The 17,661-nt window shown below is 41.2% G+C and overlaps 1 protein-coding gene and 2 pseudogenes across 2 annotated transcripts in view; all 3 read right to left on the bottom strand.

The window, feature by feature from the left end:
• The window catches only part of LOC117235321 (disintegrin and metalloproteinase domain-containing protein 10-like), a 161,799-nt gene that overhangs the window by 135,706 nt on the left and 8,432 nt on the right, over positions 1-17,661 (bottom strand). For both annotated transcript variants that reach the window (XM_033497214.1, XM_033497215.1), the window contains exon 2: positions 8,814-10,781. In XM_033497214.1, coding sequence (XP_033353105.1) covers positions 8,814-8,904 — 91 coding nt within the window. In that variant the 5' untranslated portion in view covers positions 8,905-10,781. The remainder of the gene's footprint in view (positions 1-8,813; positions 10,782-17,661) is intronic.
• On the bottom strand, positions 14,829-14,946 carry LOC117235327 (annotated as a pseudogene).
• Positions 16,486-16,603, bottom strand: LOC117235328 (annotated as a pseudogene).

The following is a 17,661-nucleotide window of genomic DNA, read 5'->3' as shown; positions in this document are numbered from 1 at the left end:
GGCAGTCTTTCAAATTGGATATTTTCCAACATTTCGCTATTTTATTGAACTTAAATTGAATAAGATGTAAGTTGATAAATTCCAAGCGTTTTATTACGATATTTGAGAAAAGCGTGCACTTAATTTTTGTTATTTGAAAAATAAAATCTTAGTAAAATAATTCGCTTAATATTCACCAGAATCCTTCGTCAAAAACTTACTGTTCACGAAGTTTCCTTGCAATTTTCGTTCCGGTTTGTAACCTCTTAGATCTTGCTTCTTAACGTTTTTCTTCTTCATTTCGAATCGAGGCTCTGTAGGTTCTCATACAGAGCTTGCATCGCGCTGAGATTCGCCTTTAAACCAGTTTTTATTTCATGCCATGCGATAAAGGCGGCATTAATTAAATTCCAAGCAAGAGCTCGAAGAAAGCCTCCTCGCGCAGGATAATCCCAGAACACTGCGTTAAAAGGCTTGCTTCCATTGAAAAAGCAAATTACGTGGCTGTTACTGCAGCAAACATATCTTAGAAACGCGGAAACAAAGATAATTCGCATTAAATACATCCCAGAATCCTGCTTGTAAGAGGCTTACATTGAAAACGGTAATGTACAGGTTCTTTCGCTTAACGAAAGGTATCGTGACGATACGTCATTCGGTAAACGTATTCTATCGAACTCTGAATAATTCCCTTCCACGTGAAAATTCCATTCCTGATAATAAGATGGTTGAGCGTTGACTGATAATTAATTAATTGATTTCTTGAACATTGGCAATGTTCACGAATAATTACAGCCTTGTGAATATTGGAACGACGTACGCGTCTCGCAAGTTAGAAATGGTAATGGTACTAATTGGTCGTGTAGAGCCCGAAACTTCGCGAGTTTATGATGCATATCAATTACTACTAATGTACAGCAAGAAAACCACTAATCCTAGGAAATTAGAAATCCTCTTGACTATAACACAAACGGAACTAAAGCGAAATATGATAAAAATGCTTACTAGAGAATCTGAAACACAAAAATAGACCCAACTTGAAACTAACTATCGCTGACGCTCTAACAGCGATGTGTCTCTACCATCCCTCTTGCGTTTCTACCCTGAAGGGTTTCGTGACGTGTTCTGCCCTTTCACCGAGCCATACCATCTTAGATCCCCGACCTTCTAGCTCCTTCTCCGTGTCTAGGTGCTGATTAAATTAAATCACGTTCATAGCTCGACGTGCATCCACCGGGCGTCCGTTAATCGAATCTAGCGCCGTTAATACGTTGGCGAAACTTCCTAACGAATTAAGAAACTGCCGCCAACCCTTGTCTCTAATAGGCTGCTTCCTCATACGCTATCGGCGTTTCGCACCCTCTGCCAAGATATTACTCTAACTAGTTTAATTAGACTCGTAACGGAGATCAACCGAGTAATAAATCATTTTCTTAGGTAATTTAGGATAAAGTCTGGTACGGTCTAGCAGATGTAGTGACCGTACGAATGAAACCAGTACATTGTTTCAATTATCTGGTTTTTTAAGCGCAAGGACGTTATTAATCTTGGGTGTTGTTCCTCGCGTACGCAGCAATTCATCAAGTTGGGGGAGCTTCTCTCCGTATGCACGGTGCTCCGAGGAAAAAAAGTAGTATGATGGTGTCGCGAGTGTAATAAACGTAAAAAAGTGCCTACACGTACGATGGAGAGAAATGAGACCGCCGAAGGACTTGAAACAAAATGCACCGTCATCAGAGCCATCTTCAGACGTGATATCTGCCAGCGGAGGGAATGAAATCTTCTAGCGCGTTTGCATTCGATCCTCCCTGTTTTTTTTTTTCATTTTTTTCTTATCCTAGAAGTGAAATATTATTCATAATTTCTGTTAACTCGTTAATAGAATCTCGAGAGAAACTCGGGCAAAGTACCAAATATAGTATTATGGATTTAATATCTTAAATTGATCTTTCTCTCTCGTAAAATATTTTTAAATATTAACTTTATATACGTTAAATAAATTTTTAACAAATTCCATTATTAATACGTACTTATTTTCTATGGAAAGTTGCAAGTATCTATGTATTTCTTGTTCATTTTAAATTCCTTTTCCTTTTATTAAAGCTTCGAGTGATTAAAGTTGAATTCGTGGTCTCGTCGCTTTCTTCTTACAATCATAAAATTCACAATAGTTTCTGTACAATTTCTCTGTCGAAGTACCAATTAATTTTTCAACCTTAACGATCAAATATAATTCATGATTTCCGTTAAACCTGAAGTCGTTGTCTGACTACTTCTTTACAGTCATAGAATTCACAATAGTTTCTCTATAATTTGTCTATCGATGTACTAATTATTTTCGAGACCAGAATCGTTATATCTGACAGTTTATAGCCGAATGCTCGAAGAGATGGATTCGTTCGACGATCACTAGGAATTCTGGCTGCTCGTTACGATCACCAGAATATTCGAGCAACCACTCGAAGACGAAGACGAAGGACTTCCATTCGAACCTCATTAAGATCCTCTCGAGAGCTTCTTCGGACCAACTTTTCGATCCCTTCTAAAAGGTGGAGCTTGTTTTTTCTTCGTAGTGAGCGAAAACATCTTCATCCCCCTTTTCACAGAGTTATGCGTTCGACCCTCGTTTTGCATGCTGGTTACCACGCTGATAAATTATTTATTCCAGGGGATCTGATATCCTTTTTCGAAAGTGCAAAAAAGTATTCAATTTCAAGTATCGACGCTCGCGAAGAAGAGAATCTCGAGTATCGTTCAACGAGAAACTTATTAATTTCCAAGGTATTTGTGGCCATAAAGAAAGAGATTCACTCGATCTGTTCGGCAAATTTTGCAAACTGAAGGTGAGAGAAAGAAGGAAGAGGGGGGAGGGGGACCGTTTCCCTGGCGCTCAAACAGGGAAATTAGAGTTCACGGCGTTCGAGTAATCGCGAGTAATCGCGACACAGTCTTTTCGCGTTCCCGATGGCTCTTATGCGCTTGCAGCTGCTACCACGCGATAAGAGGATTTCACAATATCGAGTTACGAGCGTGTGCAAAGTCGTTACATCGAGGTCGAGTGCCCTTCGAGGACCCTCTATTCCACGCGAGCACTGCCAGGGGCAGCCACCTTGCAAGACACTCTTCCTCTCCCCTCTATCTATCCTCCTCTACCTGTCCTCCTTGTGATTCGGTTCTTCGAAAAACCAAGAGCCCTTCAGTCAGTTCAACCGGTTCACGATAACGCTGCCCTCTTTGTTTCTTTCCGATCCGTGTCTATAGTACACGAAATTCAACGATCCTTCGCTCAGCACCGACAACTTGGATATACTATTTATTATAATCGAACTATACCACTGTTTTAATTATGAAATTTTGCAATTGATTTTTATTGACACGCCTTTGTCTGATGTTAATGTACACTATATTACTTTCTATCCTTTCCTTCTATCCTTTCCTTCTATCCCTCCTTTCTATCCACCAACGGTATACTCTAACAATGAGAATTGTTTAACGATTTCTCGAACGTCAAATAAATGTAAAAGAATCCAGTGAATATAACCGAAAGTGAATGGTACTTAGACCAGTACGGTACTTGGTCGTATTACCGTCTTTACAGGCACTTCATAACAGTTCTATTCAAGACCGTAGTAGGAAATATAGTGAACAATAATTTAACGTTTATTTGTAGCACTGGCCTTTAACTACCTGGCCTGTGTGCAGCCAGATTTAACCACCTTACCATCAGTACTCCTCGCTTCCGTGAAAGCTACGTCTCTGAAATGGGCTAGCTTTACCCTTACGCAAAGATCGGTGTTTGCAAAAATGAAATTCTAATTAAATTTCCACAAGCTGTTAAGTCAACGTTATAACAGTTCCCAGTAATCGTCTCTCGTATTCCTTACCGGATGAATTCTACGTTATGTCGTAAGAGAGAGATCTAATCGAAGCCTCGTTCCACTCTCAATTTGTTTTCCACTTTCCACAACGTTTGACCCGTGCACAATCGGTCAAACGAAGACCACGTTCCCCTTATCAACGTTCCATCATTTAATACGGGTCTGCTCCAACCCTCTGTTCCCCGTTCGAGCGAAAACAATTCGATAATGCACATCGTTCAGATAAGACGACAGCAGCCACGTATTCATGGTTCGCCTCGAGCTAAGTATGAATATGCAATTTTATATTATACAGGCTTGTTACCCGTCGCGATTGCAACTTTTCCCTCTGTGGAGCCATCAACGTGGCAACGCCATCGTTAACCAGCACGGTTACCTTCGGATCGTATAATCTGCCCGCTAGCAGTTACCTTGATTTTTTCTTATGGTTTTCAACCAACCCCAGCTCGTTGCCCGTCCTTCTTACGTAGGCGGCTCTCGGATTTCAAAGTACAGGATGTGCTCCGGGCTCGGCTTTGTCTTCAGTTCTAGCTCCTTGCTTTTAACAATCTCACGGCTGCTCTTCGAGAGCTGCTTTTGAAAGACAATCTCTAAAAAAACGTGCAAAATGTACGTTAAACTATACGCGATTGCCCGATTCTGGTCACGTAGAGTGTTGGACTGCGACCGAAATTTTACTCTTAATCTTTGCAATTTCATCTACTGAATAGGTTAATTAATGAATCGGAACCAGATAGATTCCAAAAATAAATTTAGACAAATTAAATTCTCTATTGCTATTGCGCATTATTTTTAAGTGGTACTAGTCCGTGATTAATCAGTACGGTCAGACATCAGAGAAATAGGTGTTTCACTTCTTCTCGAAAATTAACAAACTCGAACGATATAGACACTAGAAATAAATTTAAAGAAACTATGCTGCAAATTATTATCGCGGTGTTTTTAAATGGTATAAGAGCGTGATTGGTCAGATATCGCAAAAATCCGTATTTTATTCATCCTTGGAAATATTTTTATCAAAAAGTCGAGTCGACTTTGGTTTCGTTGATAGGTCAACTACAAAAGTTGTCCATTGCAGCCGAATATAAGAATAAAATGGAGGAAATGAAACGAGGCTGAGTATCGATCCGCTGTGCTTCAGCCAGTAAACATTCGCCGGTCATCAGTCGAATTTATAAAACATTCGCATCACCGTAGCCGAATAGTGTGCGTAACGAACGACCGCGAGCCATGAGTGCATTAGTCGCCGCAAAAATATGCAATTATACGGTGTACAGTTTCACCGCGTATTATTCATCACCGGTGTGCAGCCGCGTTTGGTTTACACTCGAGAACATGTCGCTTGTAATACAAAGTAGATACTCCTACTGATGTGGAGATAGGTATATGGCGGTGCATAGATAGCTAGAATAATTTATCGACGTATAACAGTCGCGTAACATTCGTCCATGCGATCAGGAAATTAACTGGAATTGCTGGAATTTCCTTTTATTTCTTGACCGAGTACATGTTTCTTTCTGTTTTAGCGCACTTTCAGTAAAATTCAGTAAAATTGCGTTAAACGGCGCGATCAAATTTACGATTCGATGCATTTATCACGTGTGGAGCAGAGAATGAAATTCTTTCCTCTCGAAATTGACAGGAAATCTCCGATTTCATCGCTCGACAAAATAAAAGTCACTTTCACCCTTTGTCATGCCCGTGTTTCACTTTCATCGTGAAATTTCGCGTGATTTCGCTTAATTCACTGGGGAATGAGATCTGAACGGATTCAACCACGATACAAATAATGATAAAGGAAAAGTAAAAAGAAAAGGAATGAAGGATGACGAACACTTTAAACGGCAAATGTCATGATATGATACAACACAGCGTGATTCCCTTGAATTTGATAAAAATGGATACGGAAATTTGGGGGAGCGTTGACAAAGGTTCGACTGAAACAGACATTTGCCTCGTTTCCATTTTTTACTTTACACCGGGGATCGTTCATTCTAGCGTTGAAACGCTCAACGTTTTCCTCATTTTTCTGTCTGCCAAATATCACTCTTCTTCGCCTTTCAACCATTCATACGACTATGGCCTAATTATTTTCCACTTCAAAATGTAGCTCAAACAAGCTTCAGTTTTCCATTATCTAGATATTAAACAGTCAAAAATGAATACGAGTGGCTCAAGCACATATTTTTCTATTTCTTTGTTTTATATACAATAATAATAAAAATGCTATCCTGTGATTCGCATATTTTTAAATCGATTTCCAATAATTTTTATACAAATAAGGAAAGGCAGAAATTATTGTAAATAATAACGAGGAAACACAGCAATGTTTAATTATGTAATGGTGCAAAATTCGTGAAAAGTGTATGAAATGTTCAATTTTTAATTGGTGAATATTAATCCAAAATTCGAATGTTCCATTAGGCGACCCGTGCAACATTACAAATGTATAATGCAAATAATCGGGATCAGATAGGCGAAGTAGCTAGCGAAGCGAGACTTGATTTCACTCTTTGTCTTCTGTGTTCCACTGCCACATGAGTTACTCTTTTGAGACAGACTTGTCCAAATTAGAAGCAACGTATTGCCGGGGGATATATTGATCGCTAGACGTAATGAAATTGTTCCGTTTGCTGCTCTAATTGCGCCGGAATTTTTCGCGTAATGCAACCGTGCACACCGTGACGAGAGTGCCGATATTAAATTTTTCTTTTGGCTTGTAGCGTGTATGTCGGTCGTCTCTACGGTTTGGTTAAATATTTATCAGTCTCAGCCCGTTTGCCTTTGCACGCGCGATCGCTATCACCGATTCGAACGCTCTGCTACGTACAAACCACCGAGGCGTTGATCGAGGATCGCTCTTATCGGACTACGTGACGAGCTCTCTGTCGCCTATTTCCAATGAAATCCATCGCCTCGTGGGAATCCCGAGACAGGGAACAACGCGCGAAATGAAATCCGAGACACGTCGAACGCTTCTTGATTAAAAGTCTCGCCTGGTAAATTAATCGATCGAACTTGCGAATTCTTAAATTCTTTTAATTTCACTTTGTTACTCTGTTATTACTTAGATAAGAAGGGAGGGCGAAGTTTGACCCCCGAACTCGTTAATCGATGCAGAGTCTCGACAACCAGAGAATGTCTAAAGTGGGAAAGAAACAACGAGTAAGTTTCTCGTCGTTTTAACGAATTAATTTCATTAGAATGGAAAAACTCCGATCGGAATTCTCTTCGCGAAACCAGTTGCGTCTATCAGTATCAGACCAGAGGTGGAACACTCGAGGGACATTACGCCAATTACCGTTTGAAACATCCGTGCGGGACATTTTCGCGGATAAAGAACAGAGTCCAACTCTTTTCGACGAAGGTAGAAACATTTCCTCTCTTCCTCTCTTTTTCCTTTCTTTTTAATGGTGCACCGAAAAGAAACGATAGCGGTGTTGACATGAGTCGGTTGATCTCACGCGACGTTGAATCCTGATGGACTAATTCTCGAAATGGAAGCGCGATTACGCGAGCAAAGCCACGTAATAGTCGGTGCTGCGCGTTTGCGAAATCGAGCGTGCCTTTCCGGTGTGCGCGTCGCTCGATTTACCGTCGGTTCGTGTCTTCATTTCCATCCACGGAGCTTGAAGAAAGCGACGACACAAAAGAGAGAACGGTGATACCGATACAAAGAGCCTGGAAAAAGGTGGCTACTTTTCTTTGTGTCTGCCGCTGTAGGATGGTTTCCAACCATGGAACCGTCTATTACCTACTCCAGATCGTTAACATAACGCGTATTAATCGTTGTCGTCGTTACAATGATGTTTTTTTCCGACCAATTGTTAATGACAAAATTAAATTGTCTTTTAAATTCTATTGTATGTTAGAAAAGAGGGTAATCCGTAATATTTCCATAATTGGTACGGTTAATATTACTCTTTTGAATGGATAAATGTGAACAAAAGTTCAACAGCCTCAATTTAGAGTAGATAGTACAGCATTACGTCAGGCTGATAAATAGCCTTACTCTATTTAAAATGTTTTGATAAAATGAAGATTTATATTAATTCTATCATTGGTATGAATAATATCCCTTTCACTGAATAGATGTAAAAGAAGTTCAACAAATACTTTTACGTACGCGTGGTCAACGCACAGGAAGTGGTTGACAATGGACAGCCTCATTCTACTTGAACATATATCCACAAGACTGAAACTTCCCCACTTATTACTTGCTACATTATTTTTGTAACCTAACGAGCATATTTTTAATGAAGAAAGTTGACGGGGTTCGAAGTTTGGATTAACAAAGAAAAGCACAAAGGAAGTCAACAGTTCTTTTTAACAGTGGTTCGACCAGAGAGTATGTTTCCTATCATCGTTAGTCGACAGAGAACGTTTAGCACAGCGTTAAGAACTTCAACGAAACGTCGGGCAACTTTTCTACATCGGATTATCAACGTTGCGAGATGGAATAACTTTTTGTTCTTGTTGTTAAGCCGTTATCGTTCGTCTCTTTTATCGCGGAGTATTTTAAATTACGGTGTTCGCGTCAGCCGTAAAACTACAGTCTGCCAACAGCGATGGGGGGCAAGAGGGTGAAAGACTGCCAGAGCTCTCTCGTTGGGGCTCCTGTAATTTCGATGGAAAAAGGACCGGGAAAGAAAGAGAAAAAAAATTGCAACAAACTGTCGACGTTCTACCAAACCGCATCGCAAGAGAGACCGTATGTTCAAGATGTAAAAAAATCAACGGGCGTGCATAAGACGATAAACAACAATACCAACAACGATGCAAAAGAAACGACGAAAAACTTTATTCCCTATATTCGACGAATGAACGTTTGCTTCATAATCCTCTCGCTCTTACGAAGATACGAAAATCGTATGGTCGAATGGATTCATAATCATCGGGTTTATTTCATCGACGAAAAAAGAAGCAATAAAAATTACTAGTAGATTGGGCACATACCTTTGTGCGGTATTAGCGGCCAGGGATGTAACGGGGAGCCGGCAACCAGCCAGACACATGCCAGCAACACTCCGAACATTTTCACCCCCATCCACTTTGGACAGACGGAAACTTGCCTGCTTGTCCTCTCACCTCTTCCTCTTCCTCCGCCACCCCCTCCTCTTCTTTAACTTCTACGTTCACGTTGCAGTCCGTTGTTCTCTTCTTCTCTTTTTTCACCTACGAATCCCTTTTGCTCCTTCTTTGTCTCTTACTTTCCCAGTTGACCCTCTTCTTCTTTATCCTGACACACACGTACAGACTCTCTATAATCTCTGCATTCTCTCTGACCTGGTGTATTCCTTGCTTTCCTCGTCTGCAACTTCTGCCTTCTCTCTCTCTTCCACTCTCTCGATCGTTCGTTCCTTGTTTCGAGTCTCCTCGAACTCTCGTCCAACCAACCTGACTTGCTTACCAGAAGGATGAACACGGCTGGCCGGGCCAGACACGGACGTAGCTGCTCGCGACCGTGCACCGAGTCTCTGACCCACGTTATCAAACTGGTATCATAGTCTCTACAGCTCCACCCCCTTTTTGCGCTGCAACTGACTTCACGCGAACGGTGCGCGCTGTCTTCTCACTGAAAGCTTTTTAAGCACGCCACTGAATTAGTCGAAAACCACTGCGAATCAGGTCGTTACTGTGTTCTTTCAACTGTGAGAGTATCGTCTGGTGTTAACTTGTCTTTGCACCTGTATTACAGTACTATATTTTATCGAAGTACCATTTCTGTCTGTCGTTAGAATATCGACGTTCTTCGAAGAATGGAACGTCAAGCCGAAGGAAGAATTAGAGTACGTTTCGCAGATCTATTCTCGTGAGAGGTGAGGCTGATCCCCGGCTGCTGATCCCTAGCCACGTGTTATTTCGTCGAATCGAGTTCCGTGTTCCTACGGACCGTGCATACGTAGCTAGCACCCCGGTCGCGTTTCTACAGGCTGGAAATACAGATTGGAAATAAATTCCACTTCGAGGCAGCGGAGAGTGGTAAGAACAGGATGCACGAGACTGTTTCGAGGAGGCAATGGATTCGTAAACCGATCTGTCGAGCATCACGACCCACCCGTTGGAAATTCTGCCAAAAGTCACTGTCACGTCGACGGAGAACCAACGATTGACGTTGAGCCACATTTGAACTCCGCTTGCTTGATTTTAGTGGAAAAACTGGACGGGTTTTCAGGCTTCAGACGTCTATGTGATTATGTAGTCTCTTCGGTCGTATCCATTGTAACTCTATTAACGACCTAGATTCTAGTCGATATATCTCTATCTGTTCGACGTTATTGTCATTCTCGTGTTTCATCTATCAGCGTTCTAGAATCTACACCTACTCGAATCGAGTCTAAACACTTGGAATACGTCAAAGTCGATGAAACTGTAGCGATGTCGATGTCTGACTACATCTCCCTCGTTCTATTGCCGCTGGCGAACGTTCGATAACCGAACTGGCAGAGAATGAGATACTTCTTGACTGATGCATCCCTGGATCAAGGTGAAACCTTTATCCTTGAAGGAGACAGCTCAGTTACATCGATAGAAATCTCCGTTGACGATGGGATGACACCGGAACATGTGTAAGTAGTAGTCACAGCGAGCGGACACTTATTAAACTTTCCGTAGCCTCTGGTCGTAGCGGAATCGTGCTACATCGTACTTCCTTTCTCGCCAGACGAGAGAACGGCGTCAAAGGGAAGCTTCTGGTTCCTCTAAACTCGTGGATTCGTATCACGCGACGCCAACACGCCCATCCTTCTTCGTCCCTGTCCCTCCAACACCACCAGGATCTCCGGCCTCTAATGAAATACTTCGCGTGGTTGACTGGTTATTAAAGCGGCATTCACCGTTCAAAGGAACTGCCGATGATCAACGCTCCACAGCTTGTCCACAGTTCGGCCAACAACATTCGCGGTTGTTTCCAGCGATGCGTGCCTGGAAAACGATGCAACAACTCGTTTCATTTCGTTCTTGTACAACTAGAAACGCTTAAACTTTGATTAACTCAAGGAACTCGAAACCCTCTCCTTCGTTTTATTCGAAATATTCTTTGATTAATCGTTCTCGAATTCGAAAGCGCATCTCAAGTTAAAAAAAAAGATACTAATTTTTAATAAAGCGTTTCAAATTATTTGAAATCGAATGAACGTTTTCACTTGACTCGAAATACCGTTTCAAATTTCTATTCCCATTCTCACTAATCAGGTCACTCGACTTTAAGCCGGTTGGAACACTCTATTGATGCAAACCTGTTGTTTCGCTTGGTTCGAATTCAAGCAATTCCACTAATTTGATCGAAGCTTACAATTACGATTTAAAAAGTTTCAGATTTAGAATCTCATTGCTACAATGTTTGTTCGTCTATTTTTTTCTACGATCGGTAAATAAGTGCGCGCGCAAGGTTTAATTTCACGACCGCAAAACACTTGCAACTTTATCGAGCGGGTCACGAACGCAGAAGTATTGGAAGTATTTAGCGAAGTTGCATTTTAATAGGATGCAAATAAAATTCGCACGCCGCTAACGAGCGGGACCTCGCTTCTGAAAATGTTTTGCACCGAGCAACGTTCTCTTCTTCTCTCGTGCTTTTCTCTTTCTCTTTATGCGGTCGGCTGGCTTTGTTTGCCTTGCCACACTTCTAGATGAGAAGCTCGATGGAGAGACATAATTTGATTCGTGCCAGAAACTAATCCCAAACGTTTACAGGGTTCTCTATAGCTGTACTTTATCTCCGAGTACAGTTTCACAGATTGATAAACATTTGCATTTGTAGTTTTTTTATACCGTTTTGAATATTTCACAAATATAGTGGTGTAATTCGTACTTGTACCGCGACAAATATTACGAGTATTTGACGATCATAATTTGGAAGATTAAAGCAAACGTATAAAGCTACAGAAAATTAAAAAGACGATTAGTTTTTATCTGAAATATTATCGATGATAACAAGCAGAAAACACGGTGAGGGATTTTTAAATTCAACGATTAACTCCATGCTATGAAAACTGTAATTTTACGCATTTAGGGGATTAAATATATATTTTCGTACTCTGTTGAGCATTCCAAACATAATTCATTACTTGATTGTTTTTTAAATTTCATAGGTTCGTCATCTGTATTTACACGAGCAAGTTGCTCTTAAGAAATGAACTCAAGAAATCAAGAAACGAACAGAAATCTATTTCTAATGTTCTGGAATTTTACAGTGAGTAATGCTCAAATCAAACAAACAGAAAGAGAACAGAATCCGTAACGATATTTTAGCTTCTTCGTTGATTAATGTTACGAAGACATTATTCATGTCAATGAAGAAACAATTGTTAACGCGATGACGGACGTATATTATAGTTCGAAAGAAAATGTAACGATTGGTACATTAAATCCGAACAATTGCTGCCGCACAGTTTATTATACCGTAATCCCGTTTCATTAATTAGTCGTGCAGCTCACGCTAAATATTTCACCCCTTACACTTCCTTGCATCTCTGCATTGTTAGAGGAATCCAATTAAACGAACGATTTATCTTTGTCCAACAGGACAACAGCTACCTCTCACTGATATTAATTAATGTATTTGAAAAATATTATTATACCTTGCTTCTCGACCAACGTCTTTAACTTGTAATATTTCATGCTGCGATATAACCAGCGACAAACGTAAATAACTCTAATAATAATTGCTGCTATCTGTTGTTCAGAAACTTTAAGAAATCTCTCTCGAGAATTTTCCCCGAGAGAAACGTTCTTTTCGAGACGCCAGAGTAACCATACGCGGTAATTTCGTGTACAAGAAAAATTTACATGCAACCAGCGATAGCGGCATTGTTTTCGACGCAACGAAAGCTTGTTTGTCTCCGAAAGATAAGAAACCAGCAAGACGGTGTTGTGAGTGATAACAGAACCGAGTGTTCTGGAAGGAATATTATCGTACGAGAAAAATACTAGGGCAGACAGTAAATTACTCTCCTTCTAAAAAATAACAGGTGTTGAGGATATAAGATTATCTCAACTTTACGATACGGACAGCACACCTGCTATTTTTTCAGAAGTTGAAATTTTCCACATTGCACATTATAAAGTTTACAACTCAGATCACGTCGACAACATAATTAGCACGTTTGAGCGCTCGAACGGTCCGCTCAATAACAGACGACGTGTCATAAACGTCGATCACAGATTGGAATTCAACGATAGACAATCGGATGAAGTCGCTAACGTGACGTTACGCTACGCACCCTCGACCAGGTATGCACAAGACGCACCACTTGCGAGAAGCCCACGACAGTTGAACAGTCACATGATTGGACAAACATAGATTCCAACCTCGCAGAAAACGTTGACGAAAGAACATTCCCCAAACCGATACTTAGAATATAAACACCAGGCGCTTACAGAATAAGACACGATTAAACCTTTCACGTTTATACTAAACACTTCAAATAAACAGAAAAAAATCACAATCAAACTAGAACTCTTTAATCTCCCTGCACATTAAGCGTTAATATCATTCAAGGTTCGCGATTACAGTTTTTCAATTTAGCTGATTGCCAATTAGTTGAGAGGTCGCAACAACAGGTATAAATGAACCGAGAAAATATCTTGTTTACTGCAAATGTAAAATTACATTCGACTTCTCCTAGTTTTATATAAGATGAAATAATCGGTTTAAATATTAAACATTGAATATGTAAATCCTTCACGTATGTTCAAACCGTATAATCTGTCTCTATGTTTGTAAATTTTAAAGCGGATAATAATTGAAGACCACAAGGGAAAATATGATAAGCCATCGTATTTTTCCTCTGTAATCTTCAATCGTTGAAGCTTTTAATAATTCTCTAATTGTTTCTGCCATTTATCTCTGTATGTATAAGTGTCCTAATACTTACGAGGATAGCCATGTATATGTAGAGAGCGTTAAATATGAAAGGACGACTAACGATTGAATGGCGTGGGCGATCATTAACAAGGGCCACAAAATACACTATTAATTTGAATCTAGCCTGGTAGTCGTAACACTTCATCGTTTCGCGTAGAAGCAATTGAAAGCTGTGATTGCGAGGTGATTTGTACTCGGTGTAAAGCGGCGCTGGCTTTATCGTATTAAATGGATACTACTACAATCGAGACGTGTACTCCGGTAAGCGAGTTACTGAATTTTAATTGCGAAGCTTCCCCCTTGTTTTCGTTGCGCCTTATCGTGTTTTCGCTATTTATCACCTGCTGCACGGAACTCCCGGTTTCATCCGCGTCTTGCTTTAGTCACGCGTCCCTTTGCATACCGATTTAACAATGTGCACCCCGACGAAACGCAATTAACATGATAATTAGCCATTTCCGATGCCTATGCTGGTCGTTTCGCCATTTTTAATTGTCGCTAATAGAGCGGACACTCGACCAGAAAAAACTGACAAAAACGTGGTTTCTTTTTAAACGAAGCAAATGATTTCTTTTCTGTGTAGTTAAACACTATCATATACTCGAATAATGAAACCGAGAAAACAAAAGTAATAAATTTATCGACAGAAAATTTTCGTTTCGCTGTACTTTAACAAGTAATTAATTATTAAGTTGCTATCGCAAAATATATAAGGTGCTTCTACTATGAATAATGCCCTTATTTTTTATATATATTTTAGGTGGAGGAAATCCGCACGGACGCCAGGCCGCTTCTGGGAAAAGCGGCGTGGTAGTGTCGGACTCCAACCGACTAAAACCTCCACGATAACCGTCCCGGCTGCGATCGAGAGAGGCCCGGGAATCGCTGTAGCGTCGCCACGGGGCCTCCCCCGCGCGCCTACTACCACCGCTTATGGAGCGGTGTATAACCATTGTCACACCGCCTGGTCGCCGGAGCCGCCGTGCCAGGCAGCTCGGTTCCCCCACCGGACTGCTTGGCGGCCCCGAGACGCTGAGCCACCAAGCGTCGAAGCCCGAACCCCACGGGATGGGGGGGTGGGGGGGCTCGGGCCCGGCGCGCTTCGCCAACGCCACACAGAGTCCCAGGCGTTCACCCATCCAAGTACTACCCGTGCCCGGCGCTGCTTAACTTTCGTGATCTGACGGGAACGAGTGCACTCAGCGCGGCCAGGGCGTTGGCGTTGCGAATAAATGCCTCTTTACCAAAGTTTTTCTTCCATCTTTCCGGGTTCCACTCCTCAAGCATCGATCTCGTTTTCTTGGTCTACGACGTCGTTCGACGTCTCATTAGCAGGATAATTAGTTTCCTCTTTTGACAAATTTTTATCTCTGTTGAGCTGCGATTACATCTTTAGACACAACGTTAGGCAATATTCTGAGGGGACAAGAAGTTCTGGAGGGAATGGTAAAGAAAATTTGACTTATGACACATAAGAATTATTTATTTTATTATGTAAATGGACTGCGGTTTTTTACGCATTTGTGTAAAATTTGCACGTAATACGACGAAATATATATGCTTCCTTTAATATTTTTCTATAATACTTAATAGGTAATGCAATTGTCTACCCTTTTGTCTTTTACCGGGATTTTACTTTTTTAAATATATTCTCGTAGATAAATTTGCACAAAAACCTGTAAGTCTAATTATAAAATATTATTGTAGGAATTATCAAAAAATATGGACAACGGGGCCCCAGGCGGATGTAAACCTGGAATCTGTAGCTGGACTACTACACTAAGGCAATGGCAGTACGAATATTTACAAACATATCCTTCTTCACAACCACTTCGATGACAGGTGATCTTCGTTTCGTTGTTAATATCAATCTTGCTGTGTTACAAGTATTGCGAATATGAGGAGGAAGAATTTTTTTTCCTTTTTCTTTTTTTTTTCTATGTTGTTTTCATAGGTTTGTTTTTTTATTTTTTATTTTTTTTATTTTTGATTTTTTTTGATTTTTTTTTATTTTTTATTTATTTTTTATTTATTTTTTATTTTTTTATCTTTTTTTTATTTTCTTTTCACATCTTAAGAGGTAATTTCCTAGGGAGACCTAAGACGTAGAAGCTGCGCGTCGCCCAAGTACGGATTCTCAAACGCATCACACATTTCACTTTTCATCCTGAACACACTTATATCAAAATCCAGGAGGGCACGGATTCGAACCGCCAACCTATGTGTTTGCAGTCAGCTACAGTAACCACATCGCCACCGTCGTCCTGTACGAACTGTAGTTCCATAATTCCTATTTGAGGCTAAACATTCTGATCTCGCACTATTAGATATATATTATTCATTATTTCCCCTTCCCCGCGCCTTCCCTCTCAACCCACCCCTCCCCAAAGTTACACAGCACCCAAAAAGCAGGCTACCGGAGCGTCCTGTTTTGCGACCAAATTTACAGAACAGAAAAAAATGCGTGGTAATGTCGGACTCCAACCGACTAAAACCTCCACGATAACCGTCCCGGCTGCGATCGAAAGAGGCCCGGGAATCGCTGTAGCGTCGCCACGGGGCCTCCCCCGCGCGCCTACTACCACCGCTTATGGAGCGGTGTATAACCATTGTCACACCGCCTGGTCGCCGGAGCCGCCGTGCCAGGCAGCTCGGTTCCCCCACCGGACTGCTTGGCGGCCCCGAGACGCTGAGCCGCCAAGCGTCGAAGCCCGAACCCCACGGGATGGGGGGGTGGGGGGGCTCGGGCCCGGCGCGCTTCGCCAACGCCACACAGAGTCCCAGGCGTTCACCCATCCAAGTACTACCCGTGCCCGGCGCTGCTTAACTTTCGTGATCTGACGGGAACGAGTGCACTCAGTGCGGCTAGGACGTTGGCACTATGAATAATGCCTGCGAAATAATGAACTACATAAACTGAAATGCAGAGAAAAATAACGATTACAAATACTATCTTCTAAAATTTACCTTAGAGTTTATGATTATTTATGCCATCTCCTTGCGGTAGATAAATTCGTGAGAATAGATTCTCTGTTTTTTAAGAGGTTGAACTAATTACTAGATTCGTAAATTGAGAAATTCATAAAAAAAAAAGAAAAAAAAATAAAGTTGATCGGTTTAGTTTTCGAACGAGAAACCAATTAACAAACATTTTTATCATTTCTGAAGAAACATTCAATCCGAAAAAGCTTAATTTTCTGATTTTATCGCGAGTTACCAAATACGAACTGGTTAAAGGTATTTTTGAAAGCCTTCGAATGAAAAATTCGCTGGGTTGGTCGATTTCTTGAGGCTGAAGCGAAAAGAGAGCTCGCACGCGTTTCCTCCGGATGTGTAGCAATAAAATCAACGCTATTTGTTCGACGTACAGGTTTTACGAGCGAACGGGTCGCATTGAACTAGGGCGACACCGTCGGTGGCGGAGAAGTGGTCCGTATAAAAGAAGGTAGGAAGACCGTGAACCGGCAAGTGGCGTCCGGTAAAGTGGACCGCGTGAAAGGCGACTTACTGTCGCGCTCGCTCGCTTTTGGCCCTGTGCTCTTCAACGAGCACTTCCTATCGCGATCGACGCCACGACAAAGCCGTGCTTTTACCACGGAGACGCTAGACGCAATGTGAAAAGAAGGACGTATCGCGCTTTTACAACTTTGCGGATTGAAATATGCCAATCGTATGAAAAAATCTTCCTCTGTCCTGTATAACTCGGACAACATCTGCAACATTTCAATATGATAACTGTTTAACCGTCCTGTGCTCTTTCAATCATTTTTTATCTACTCGTAACCTATCGGAATTCCTTAGGTTTGAAGATAAAATGAAAGATCATTAGGCATCTAGAACATTTCACAGGTGACGTGAGATATTTTTAACCCTTACGTGGTGCTTGACTAATTTAATAATATTTTTTATCCATAAGAAATTGTTTAAGTTGGACGA

Source organism: Bombus vosnesenskii, unplaced genomic scaffold (assembly GCF_011952255.1).
Source record: "Bombus vosnesenskii isolate JDL3184/JDL3185 unplaced genomic scaffold, Bvos_JDL3184-5_v1.1 scf7180000013315, whole genome shotgun sequence".
NCBI classification, from domain to species: Eukaryota; Metazoa; Arthropoda; class Insecta; order Hymenoptera; family Apidae; genus Bombus; species Bombus vosnesenskii.
Note: the sequence above shows the minus strand (reverse complement) of the source record. Positions and strands in the feature narration are given on the sequence as shown.